Source organism: Taudactylus pleione, unplaced genomic scaffold (genome assembly GCF_031769625.1).
Source record: "Taudactylus pleione unplaced genomic scaffold, aTauple2 ptg000276l, whole genome shotgun sequence".
Classification (NCBI taxonomy): Eukaryota; Metazoa; Chordata; class Amphibia; order Anura; family Myobatrachidae; genus Taudactylus; species Taudactylus pleione.
The window spans coordinates 1,648,749-1,662,020 of NW_028284678.1; the positions used below are offsets into that span (position 1 = coordinate 1,648,749).

Genomic DNA, 13,272 nt, shown 5'->3' on the forward strand with positions numbered 1-13,272 from the left:
TGATAATTATGCCATTAAGAGGACTATTGTCCTATCATGATGAGGCTATGCAAAAATGTAATTATGTTCTCTGGGCCTGATTCAGACCCGGTCGCAAGTGCTGAGCGCTTGCAACTGGGTCGATGGTGGCCCACAGCGCATGCGCATGACGGAGCCGGCTCCGTCGTGCGCATGCGCGAGACCCGGCTAGCGACGGGCACTCTGTCGCTCCGGGTCTCGCAACAAAGGGGGCGAGCTGTCGATGTTGAGTGACAGCTCGCCCCCTTTGGTGGGCGGGCCGGGGGGGTGGCTGCCCAAACGGAGGCGTTCCCATGAGAACGCCAGTCGTTTGGGGGCGGCCCCACTGACATCACGAGTGATGTCAGTGGAGAGATTCCGGCTCTGTTAGAGCCGAAATCTCTCTGGGGATTGCGGCCACGAGACCCTACCACAAGGGTCTCATCGCAAGCCCGATGGTCGAGATGGTCTTGACCATCGCGACCATCATCATGGCCGCTTGCTATAGCTGTGGGTGGTCACCCACAGCTATGCGAGCGGCCAGGAGGCCATTCTTAAAAAAAAAATCCCGGCCCTGATTCAGAGCGAGCGCTCTGTCAGAGCGACCGGGTCTGAAACAGGCCCTCTGTTTCATGTTTCATGTGCTACATTATTGTTATATTTTGATAAGTCACTTGGAGACATGTACTGATGTACCGATATCCTTATGCTCCTGTCATTTTAAATATTGACATTATTGTTACCATGGCTACAGATGCTTAAGATGCATCATCAGTGGGTGCAGCACATGTGGATATGCCTGCACACGTAGTTTGTGTTGCCGGGTCGCACGTGTGACATCACTGGATGGCGTATGGCTCAAGGGGGCCGATTGTGGACAAGGTGCATGTGGTAATTTTCTATAGCTCCACTCACAGTAGCTACACCCATATCACAGGTAGATGTTAGTCTCTCAGATGTGCCAAATTCAATTGAGTTTTGAACCAGTGAATTCAATTTTGCCATCTCTACAATGCAGCCGGGATAGTCAAATTATGGCTACCATCAGCCTGGGAGTAATTACAGTGTTCTAGGTCAAGCCCAACTTGCTTTAAAATACTACCTACCACCGGAAGTTCTGAATATTTTGTTAGGCTGTATAGCTAGTGTTTTTCTGTGAGTTTGTTTATGTGTTGTTATTACAAGTGTGTATGCAGATTTATAGCATAATAAGAGTAACACATGACATCTGTTACTTATTTCTAGATATGACAAGGGTAAGGAAAATGACTAATCACTTTACATGTTTCAACCATAGACATTTCAGAAGTGCTGTTATTGGCTAGGTAATGCTTGTATGCTGATTTCTATTTTAAACGGTTTATGAATTTTATTTAGATGGTTTATTTATAATTTTTCATACATGGCAAAGTATAACCATACACACAAACAGGACAATGGCAAACAGTGTGGCAGCATAAAAATCAGTAAATAAAAAAATATGAACTGTAGGGAATGTAGTTATCTTCTCAATATTCAGAATGTTAACAACCAGAAGAGGGGCAGCAGTATGTCGAACCTGACATGCAGACATGCTAGCTCTACAATGTAAAGGGAATCGGTATGATTTACCACTGGACGCATGGCCGGCGATTCGACACCAGCATCCCGGCAGCAGTGAAAATCCCAATCGTCCAAACCTATTCTACCCCCTAACCCTCCCTTAGGGGTGCCTAATCCTAACCTACCCCCCCAGTACCTAACCATAATCCCCCTTCCAAGTGTCTAAACCTAACCCCCACGGGGGGGTGCCTAACCCTAACCTCCCCCCGGGGGTGCCTAACGCTAACTCCCCCTTCCCCTAGCCTAAACCTAACCTCCCGGGGCGGTGCCTAACCCTAACCTCCCCCCAGGGGTGCCTAACGCTAACTTCCCCTTCCCCTAGCCTAAACCTAACCTCCCAGGGGGGTGCTTAACCCTAAGTCCCCCCTGGGAACCGTAAACCCAGTGGTGTAACTAGGGCAGGGCGAGCGGGGTGTGTGCCATGGGTGCCGTTGGACCGGCGGCGCGGGGGGCGCCGCCGGCCACGGTACTGGCCCACCCGCCCTAGTTAGCCAGTGTAGCGCCGACCGCAATGAGTGCGGTCAGTGCTACACATTTACACAGGACCGGCGCTAGGCTTCCAGTGCCGGTCCTGTGCTGCACACCTGAGCCCGTTCCCTCCCCCTGAGCGCTTGCCCAATAGTGCCAGGAGGCAGGCTCAGGCTGTGCATAACACACGCATCGCCGCCAGCGCTGGCGGCGATGCGTGTGTTAAACAGCAGCCAATGAGAGTCAGATAGACTTTCATTGACTGCTGCAGCACCCACTGCAAGAGCCGGACTTCCGTCCGGCTCCAGCAGTGGGTAATGGGACAGACGTCATGTGACATCATGACGTCTCTCCCATTATGCTGAGCACGCCAGCCCGGGAGGACTGGCGGCAGCGGGAGCGGTGTTGCGGTCCGGAGCAGAAGCGTGGATTCAGGTAAGTATGTTTTTATATATGTATTTTTTAAAACCTGTCAGCACTACTGAGGGCACAATGGGGGAGGGGGGTGGCTACTACTGGGGGGACCTCTACTGGGGTGGGGGCACAATGGGGGCTGGTGGCTACTACTGGGGCCACCATTATTGGAAGGACCTCTACTGGAGGGGGGCTATTACTGGGGGCACCATTATTGTGAGGACCTCTACTGGGGGGGGCTATTACAGGGGGCACTTAATCGAGAGGGGGAACCTCAACTGGGGACCACTACTTGGGGGGGAACTACTACTGGGGGCATTATAAAAGGGGCCTACTACTAGGAGCACTGCACTGGGGGGACCACAACTGGGGGCAATAACAGGAAGGACCACTACAGGGACCACTGGATGGGGGGGTCACTACTGGGGGCCTGCATCAGGGGGACCACAACTGGGGGCACTGCATGGGAGGGGGGGACTACTGCTGGGGGCACTATATAAGGGGCTTACTGCTAGGGGCACTGTGGGGGCACTAGATAGGGGGTGATCACTACTGGGTGCCTGCATAAGGGGGACCACTACTGGGAAAACTGCATGGGGGGACTACTGCTGGGGGCACTATATAAAGGACACTGCATAGGGGGAGGACTACTACTGGGGGCACTATATAAAGGGCACTGCATAAGGGGATATCACTACTGGGTGCACTGCATTGTGGGGACTGCTACTGGGGGCACTGCATAAGGGGGAACACTACATAGGGCACTGCATTTGGGGGGACCACTACTGGGGGCACTGAGTAAGGGGAACTAATTGGGGGCTGTGTAAGGGGGACCACAACTGGGGATACTGTATAAGGGGCACTACTATGGGCCTGCATAAGAGGGACCACAACTGCATACTGGGGGTACTGTATAAGTGGTACTACTGTGGTTAAGGTGCATATGGATAGGAATGTTCAGCATGAAAATAAAGGGGTGTGTCATGTTGACACGCCCCATTTTTAACCCATTTTTAACCCACACCCATTTTTTTTCCGCGCGCACCTTCGGAACGCACACATATCCGGATGTTGGGAGGGGGGTCCATTTTCATATTTGCCCTGGGCTCCAAATACCCTAGTCACACCACTGCGTAAACCTAACCCCCCCCGCAGCTATCCGCGCTCGGCGCCCAGCGTCCCTTCGATCGGGATGCCAGGCGTCGGTCTCCCAGCGTATGTCTAATGACAGGCGTCGGGATTTCGATGCCTGTCTTTGGATCCTTGCTGGGATTAGACAGTTGGGAAGCCGGCGGTCGGGATTAGGTCCGCCGGCTTCTCGACTGCATACCATGTAAAGAACGCATTATCACTGTTCTGACTTTACATCTTTAGACATGATGCTTTACCGCTGTCTCCCTTTTGCTGTCCCAATTATGAGTTTTGAGCAGTCATACCGAGCGCAACTGTAGCATTACTGAAAAAATAAGTTTACACCCACTGATCATACAGTTATTAAGAAGAGAATTGTTTGGAAAGAAAAGGAGTAAGCTGTAATAAGGGGGAACTAGGAAGGGAAAGAGGATGGGGGGGGGAGAAGTAGAGCCCAAACTGGGGCCACTGAGGGAAGAGCAAAAGAGGTTGGTGTTGAGAAAAAGGATGGCAATAGTACATAGTTTAATTACTAAAAGAATGAGATGCAACAGAACAGGAGATCAAACAGTCAACATGTATTGGAAGGAGGAGGGAAGAGGAATTATGGGAGCAGAACCATAGACACAATTTGGGAGATGTACTAAGCATTGGAGAGAGATAAAGTGGAGAGAAATAAAGTACCAACCAATCAGCTCCTAACAGTAATTTTTCAAACATCCTGTAAAGTGACAATTAGGAGCTGATTAGTTGGTACTTTATCTCTCTCCACTTTATCTCCCTCCAAGGCTTAGTACATAGACCCCCTTGTTTAAATGCATTTGTGGGATCTGCTGTTGTGGTACAGGAGGTATTGATTTTTTTCATGGCAGCATGGATTTCATTTTTACCAATAGGCATTTGAAATGAATGGGTGTTAGGATGTTTCCAGTGAGAGGCGATTACCATTGGGCTACATTGATAATATAAAGTATATTAGCTGGTCTATCTAGAGCCTTGAGTGGAGTTCTGGTAATGGGAAGCTTGGTTTCTTTATTAGAGATCCACAAACTCTTCCCAGAATGTCACTATTTTGGGTCAGGACTACATACATGAATACCCTGTAATATCTCCAACAATATGGGGAAGAAGAGGCAAACATCTTATGTAATCTGGTGGGGATCAGGTGCATTATGTAATCATTTATATTTTATGTATGTGGAGATGAATGATTTAGATATTCTTTCCCTAAGAGCAGCCCATTAATTGTTGTCTGTGGGAGGACCCAGATTTGCCTCCTACTAGGATTCAAATTTAGGATTGGGGGGGGGGGGTTGATTAGAAGAGAGGAGGATATTATAAAAGACTTACACACTTTTCTAAAATGGTCTGCTGTAGCAGAGGGAATCAAAGGAATTCAAAATTAAGAAGAGTCGTTGAGCAAGCCAGAGAGGTACTGTAACAAAGTGTTGAAGTTAAAGGTATGTAATAAACAGCAGGGATAAACTGTACAGTATCAGAAAACACTGTTACAGGAAGGCAAGATCCAACACTCTCTTGTGAGTTACCCTCTACCTCAGTCATCTGCTTTATGTGTGGCCTGGACATTCCCTACTGTTTTCACGTGCTTATTTTTCATTTCACTATAATTTACCATTAACTGTACCTTTACAATTTCTAATTCATGCTCCCACTTACCAAATACTCCCTCTCCCAAATCTTTATCATGGTTTCTGTTGACATCAGACCCAACCCCAGGACCCATTTCATCCCTACTATCACCTTCAACACCTCCTTGAAGAAGGCACCTGTGCCGAAACGCGTTGGAGACCCCGAGACACCTACTTATCTTGAACCCACCTGCATCTACATCCGCCCCAATCCGGGCACCTGAACAGAAGCAGCGGCGCTTAATCGGATGCTGGTCCCCACTCACACCAGCCCCAGCCTCTGTCAAATGACAGCGCTGCACGCGCTCATCACATCACCGCATGCAGCACAGGTTTCACCTGCACTGCATCCACGGACATGAGCCACTGAAACAGTGCACGTCCCCCACTGCGGCATCATACTGGACTTTGAGAAGAACTGATCCCACACCAACGGACCTGGGCACCTACCGGTAGATCAGCACCCTTTTTCCTCACCAGTGCGGGATGCCACAAAGTGGGAGCACCCCTGATCACCTCCAACAGGGCATCCCAGTTCAGATGTCTGTCGACCATAGGCCCAGCAGGGAAGCATGCAGTAGTCAGGACCGCATGTCAAGGAGCCCCCTGAAAAGGTTGACCCTACTCCCCATACTGTGGATACGCCCTGTCACCCCAAATAACCAACAACTGGGCAGTGTATGCTGCAACGAAAACCATCTAAGAGACATTTATCTTCCAGGAGCACTGTGCCTCCTATTGAGCAACTACCACCCTCTATGTGCACACACAGATACAAATAAACGTGTTTGTTTCTTCCACCACCCATCCAGCCTCCAGTATTTCTGTTCTACCACAACACATCCACCACAACACACAGCCATCTGCTCCCCCCAACCTCCCCCCATTTTTTTCCCTCCTCCCTCTCCCCACCAATACACACACAACCAAGGAGCGCACGTACCCTCTAATCTTACCATATCTATCCAATTGTAGGATCAGGTACCCCTACTGTATGGTGCAGCACCATCCACACCTGGACCCCCCTCTCTCTCTCTCTCTCTCTCTCTCCCCCTCCCTCTTTTTTCTGTCCTCACACCTTCCCCCCTCCATCATCCAACCCCCTATATCCCACAACACCACCACCACCACCCCGAAGCGCATCCCAAACCCAGTATTACCGACTATTATCACCTTCTCCCCCCTGCGACAAAACTTCCAACCTCCACCTCTTCTTTTTTCATTCACATTCCTTGGCTGTTCTTTTTTTTCTCACATCTACATCACTTATCCAACAGTCACCTGCAAGCCCTCCGGCTTCCCCTCACAATTCCTAGACCACTTTTGTACATATCTTTGCAACTTTCTCTCAGCTGGCCTCGACACTGTTTTGCTCATAGGTTTTCAAAAAATTTATGTTGACACCCCTTTCAGTACTGTTTCCTCTAAGATTTAAACATACATACTCACACTGCCTCTGCAAATGGTCTCCCATCCATCACAACAGTCACTCCCTCCACCTTCTATTCTACCACCTTTGTGGAATCTCCAACTTCAACAATTCAGTCTTTATCCTTTTTGCTCACAAGCATCTTTCCTTTTTACTCAACCTACCTCCTGCCTGCCTCTCACGCACACCCACAATTTGCATGCGCTCAGCAACACCTTAATGGGCTCCAACCTATTATTATTTAAACCTCTCTAGGAGTCCCTCTGTTTTTATTGCTTCTCAGTTCTGTGCCAGTGCTGCTGTCTCTTTCTATATCACCACACTCTCTAATGACTATGATAATGAAGCCAAAACCACCACACTTTATCACTATAAAGCCCAGCCCTGCCACTCCAGACAGACACGACACCTCCAAATGTGCTCCCACTATGCTGAGTGCCAATGGAGAAAATACTGCTCTGGTATTTACTGCAACCTAATAACACATTTTAAAAATTAAATGAATAAAAAAAACTAGTTAATATTGAAGGTACAGTAGATCTCTGTTTAGGTGTCTTAGTATATCTCGCTCTTTGTCTATAACCAATTAAATAAAAAATAATCTGCATCATCTTTCAATATCTGTGCCTTTATATGTCAGGATGTCATTAACAATCATCTAGTCCTATCCAAGTCCTAAAATGTGAAACATCTACTCTTGTGTAACAAATAATAGATTTTACTTTTGTCTCGTAACCTTATAATTTTAAAGTAAGGAGTATAGTATCCCGTATATTTAATAATACCAAAAGGCATGTTAATGATCCATTACTCATATATATAAATATACAGAGTCTATTTGGATGGCACTCTCATTAATCAACAACATTAAGTCCCAGGTTCCCTCCGTAGACAGCCACAGCCGACTTCCCCAATACATACAGTAGAACGGCGGCACTCCGGTCTAAACACCACATTAATGAATTAATTAAACCTGAGCAAGTGTGCTGTGTAGACCGAAGTGCCGCCGTTCTACTGTATGCATATATGTATATATATATATATATATATATATAAATATATATATATATATATATATATATATACAAATATATATATCTCAAAGTGTAAAAAAAAATACTAAGGCGCTTTAGATCGGAAATATAGTAAAATATATAAAGAATGAAAACATCTCTTAATAGTCTTCCTAGGTTAGTCCTTTAAACTTTATTCACTGCTGGGGCTTGCTAGTTTAAAAGGTCACACAAACATGTGCATTCTCCATTTTCTGATGCTATCACTTGCTGTGTTAACTTGCAATGCACCACTAGACTTTCAGGTTATCTAGGAGTCTTACATCTTCTGAATGATAATTTTCCAACATGCCTCTTCTAAAGATTGAGCAAATCAAAGGAGAGGTGAACTCTGTGACCTGCTTTTTACGAGTTGAAGTTCAGCCGCCAACTCTGCACTTCAGTGTCTGGTGGTTTCTTTCAGTTCTTCGTCAGTGACAGCGTGAAACCTAGCAACTGACTATTACTTTGCAATAATTCATAGCACTCACATGAAATCTACTGTCTAAAACAAAGCTTTTGAAACCAAAGATTTCGGCACAGAATAGATACTTGCCCAGCAACAATGAATCTGATCCTCTGCCATCTCTTACTTCTACAACATCATATACATTCTCTAGATCAAACGCCTGAAAATGCAGCTGGATATTGTGTCCTACAGCAGCGTTCAGATACCATATACCTAGGGGAAGACATAAAGAACACAGTGAAATATTATTATTAATAATAATAATAATAATAATAATAATAATAATAATACATTTTTAACTTTATTTATTTACTTTTATTGTATACAACTAATTGCTATACAATTGTAACATTTTAGTATGCCAATGTGATTTGAATCTTGCTTAATTCATAAAAGATACCTTTGACCAAGAGAAAAACAACTGTTTTAATGAAGAGACAGTGTGGATTACATCTCATGCATGTTAGGATTTGACGTTCCAAAACATCTGTAGAATCACAAGTTGCCTCACCCTGCATTATTGGTGGGCCAGTCAGTTTTCCCCATTTCCTAACACACAACCAGTTGTGACAGGTAGGGTCCCCAAAGCTAGGCTGGAGGCCATTACACTACCTAATCCTCCACCATCAGTGTGGAAGGCTTTCAATCAGTAGGCTTCGGGGGCGATAATTCTTCACATTCCACATTGCCTCCAGTAGAAAAGGCAGCACTATCAGCACCTAGTTTGGGACCATCATTCTTCCCCATCTTCTTCCACTTCCATGGGGCTGGGTAAGATTCCAGTCAGTATGAAAGTTTTGAGGATTAGTGTCTCCAGCATGCCCATGATAAATAATGTAACTGGCCACCTAATGAGGTGATAATGAGTTACTGCATCCTAACTGGTAAATGCAGCCTTATAAACAGAAGGGCTGGAGCAAATGCAAGACCATCCTGCAATCACATGTCCTTTTTGAGCTTACAACATGTTTTACGTTTACTTTCTTGACCATATGGTGGTCATGCATTTTACTGAAATTTAATAAGTGCGTTCAGTGTTTACAGTTTTTATGTGTGAGCAATTTATCCATATGCAAACACTTTCTTATTTCTGTGTAGGTCATTGTTATTTTAGACTCACCAACATAACCTTATTTGACAGGATCTGGATAACTGAAGCCAAATAACTACTTGATTATGGAGGGGTTTTATTAATATATCTGATTATTAGATATGTGCACGGACCCCCGTGTTTTGGTTTTGGATCTGGATTCATCCTGGTGTTTTGGTTTTGGATTCAGATAAAAAAAATTGATAAAAATGTATTTAAAAATCAATAAAAATCATTAAAAACAGCATAAATGTCCAAATCCAAAAAACGAGTTTGTTTTTTAAATCCGAGTTCTGAACTGGCAACAGATCCGAACCGGGACTCTGTTCGAATCGGGTCCCAAAAGTGAATCCGAACCTTGACCCGGTTCTACTCAGAATCCCTAAATTCGGGTGTGTTCGAATTTCAGAAATCTGGACCCGCACCTCTATATTGATTATATAAAGTATTATTGTCAATCCTGATGATGGTACTTATAGCACTGAAAAAAATGATCAAATAAAATAAAATTGCATGGTAATCTGGTGGGTATGCATCTCAATACCCGAATTGAACTGTGGCAACTCCCCACTTGAGCGCCTAAACTAATTTTTGTTACAAGTTATGCATTAAATTTTGCCGTGGTAGAAATACAGTAGTTCAAGTGGCAGAGTTTTTGCTTGGAAGGACACACAGTATAACATAAATAAAATAATGTAAGTCTCCATAAGCAAAATAATTTGTCTAAGTTAAAACACTATGTTATGTAAACTGTAGTTTAATTATTGTCAAAAATGTTTACTTGGGTTGTCATATTGTTCTATATTATCTTGAAGACTTGCCAACTGTATTGAAAATATAATTCATGATAAGAACTAACATTTAGGGGGAGTTGTATAAAGCTTTGAATAGGAATAAAGTGGAGAAGTTGCCCAACGCAAAGAATCAGCTTCTAACTGTTATTTATCTTGTGCAGTCTTTGAAATGGCAGTTAGCAGCTGATTGGTTACTTAGGGCTCTATTTACTAAGCAGTGTTAGGAGACAGAGTGAAAAGTGATAAGGTGCCAGCCAATCAGCTCCCAACTGTCATTTTTCAAACACACCCTGTGACATGGCAGTTGGGAGCTGATTGGCTGGCACCTTATCACTTTTCACTCTGTCTCCTAACTGCTTAGTAAATAGACCCCTTAGTCCTCTATTCCTAACCAAAACTTAAAAAGAGTCCCCCAATAAATAAAGATACAAAACACTGCTATGTTGATGCTCTTATTAAAGGACATACTGTAAGGTATTATATTGCAGCAACCTAAGTACAACAAGCTCTTTTACCATAGACATTTCTTTGCAATGAGAATAAATTTACTCATATTGATGGAATGTTTAATGGCTTTCCAGGGCAGTACTATAAAGACATTTGATAGAATTTGGGAGCCATGGATACTATTTAATTAGCTTTTCCAAAGTATCTTCTCTCATGCTGATCTGGAAAATGTATTACCAGAAGACTGTTTTGTAATTATATAATTCTGCACTCGGCTGCTATACCGAGAGACATATTTCAATATTACAGTGTATAAATGCTTAGGGTTCTGCATGGTGTTTCGATGCTCATAACTTTTTTCCCTTGAGTATCCAACTTTTTGATTTACATTTTCTTGTAGCAAATGAAGAAGTATCTGGCATTCCATTTTAAAGCTACACGATCATCAAAGAAGTGTATTACTTATAGAGATGATGAGCGAGTCCGGTTCTCCGAGAACTGAACCCACCTGAACATTACAATTCCGAGACAGATCCAAGTCCAGCTCGAGTTTTCCCGCCTGACTCAGATCAGAAAATGAGGCAAAACCTAATTCTTCCGCTGTCGGATTTTCACAGGTTTTGGATTCTATGAAGGTCCCAGTGATTGGCGCCATGTTCACTCCGGCTGTGGAGAGTGTACAGAACAACCATGATCTGTTCTTCTTTGTTGTTTAAGGGTGCAGTGTTGTAGTTGTTCAAGGATGCAGTGTTGTCTGGCTGGGGCTGCAGTACATAAAGTGGGGGGGTGGTGCTGTGTCACTGTTGTCCTGTCAATCAAGGGGCTACGGCTGCAGTTCATAAAGGGGTGCTGTGTCGTCCAGGGGTGCTCTGCCAATCCAGGGGTGCTCTTCCTCAGTGTAATAAAAAATAAAAGTTACAATTAATATTATTGTTTGGTGACCCTGCCGGCCAAACCGCAGTTTATCATCCATTTGTGACTCTGCAGGTTGTCCGTCCGCACTCCGCAGGGGTGCTTTGTTGTACATAAAGGGGTGCTGTGTTGTTCATCAAGGGGCTGCTGCCTCGTCCAGGGGTGCTCTTCCCCAGTGTAAAAAAAAGTTAAATAAAATTAGCATTCCACAAAAATTTTATTTTTTTTACTTTTTTCAGATTTTTTTTTGTGTGTGCTAGCTACACTATTATTGTTCGGTGACACTGCTGGCCAGACCGCAGTTTATCATCCACGTATTGTGACACTATAAGTCGTAGCACAGTGTGTTATTCTTATTCATAAAAAATATTGTGACACTGTAAGTGGTAGTGAAGTGTGTTATTCTTTTCTTATTCATAAAAAATATTGTTACACTGTAGGTCATTGATTCTGAAGTGTAATATTAACATGTGTGCTGTACCCCACTTCATTCATGTTTGTTGATATGGAGAACGATCAGTTGAGAGGAGAACAGGAACCACATACTAGTGCTGGAGCTGCTGTGAGTGCCACCAGTCATGACAATACTAGTCTGTCTACATCATCTACTAAAGCCAATGCCCAAGGGCATACAGGGCTTAAGTCACGGAATCTAAAATCAAAGGACCAAACTTTTACAGTGGTAGACATCAAATTGGCAATATGCCTTTCATCACACAAAGTGGCAAGGAAAGGATAAGGCCTTGGCCTTTATGTATGACTGGTGGTTCTGCCTCTTATGATGATATAAGCCCTTCTCAGTGTAGATGATTTAAAAAAATGAAAATCGTTAAGGCACAGGAGCCAACTGTGCACTCAGAAATGTCACAAATCCCTGAGGAGAGTTTAAAGGTGCCCATTCACTAGCAGACATAAAAATGACTGCACGATTACGTCATTGTAATCGTGCAGTCGTTTCTCGGTCTGTGATGAGCCTGCACTGAATGAGCAGTCATTCAGTGCAGGCTCATCAATCATGTGCAAACATGCTCAAGATGATGTTATCGTCAGGTTGACCCACATACTTGCATGATGAGAGATGTCTAAACAACCAGCGGGCAAGCGCATCGCTGGTTGTTTTAGACATTTTTGCAAACAATTTGCGAACGATTGAATGATCGATTGATCGTTATCGTTCAATCGCTCAACTTAATCGTCTAGTGGATGGGCACCTTAAGTGTGTTGGCGGGTGCCATGAGTGAGCCTGACCTTTCCAATAATGTATTTAAATAGGAGAGAGTAAATAACAATTATCTGTATAGAATAATTAATTTTATTTGCTCTCTGATGAAATGCACAGGAGGCTTATTTTAACATAAAAGTCTCAATTTAATATACAATAATAACACATAGACGTCAGCAAGATAATGTTAAAAACAGAAAATATATTAACATAATTTAGTTATTTGAATGCTCTGATATTGCACTTAACTGTACATAAGTTATTTATGTAACTTGTGTAACTTTTTAAAAAGTAACAGCTTGATTAATTCAACAGCCTTATGTTCTGCAAATGAATATGAATGATTGCTGGTGTCCCAGCACTAAAATATAAGAATATTGTTCTTAATGGTTATAAAAGTATCTTTGTGCAACCAATAAATTTTGACACAGTATGCGTGGCCACGCTATTTATATGGTATACATACGGTCCGGAGATATAGCATGCAACAATCGTAGCAAGCAGTAGTCCAACCCAAGTGCGCTGATCAATAATGCTGAAGGCGGTGGTAGCCGTTAGTTGTTTTCAGACCGGGCTTGCTGGGCAGTAAGTACTCC

General features: G+C 43.9%; 1 protein-coding gene across 1 annotated transcript in view; it reads right to left on the reverse strand.

Annotated features, from left to right (window-relative positions):
• Nucleotides 1-13,272, reverse strand: part of TMPRSS15 (transmembrane serine protease 15) — a 441,506-nt gene that overhangs the window by 157,431 nt on the left and 270,803 nt on the right. Inside the window, exon 17 of the mRNA XM_088481702.1 lies at nucleotides 8,299-8,424. Within this exon, the coding sequence (XP_088337828.1) occupies nucleotides 8,299-8,424 (126 nt within the window). The remainder of the gene's footprint in view (nucleotides 1-8,298; nucleotides 8,425-13,272) is intronic.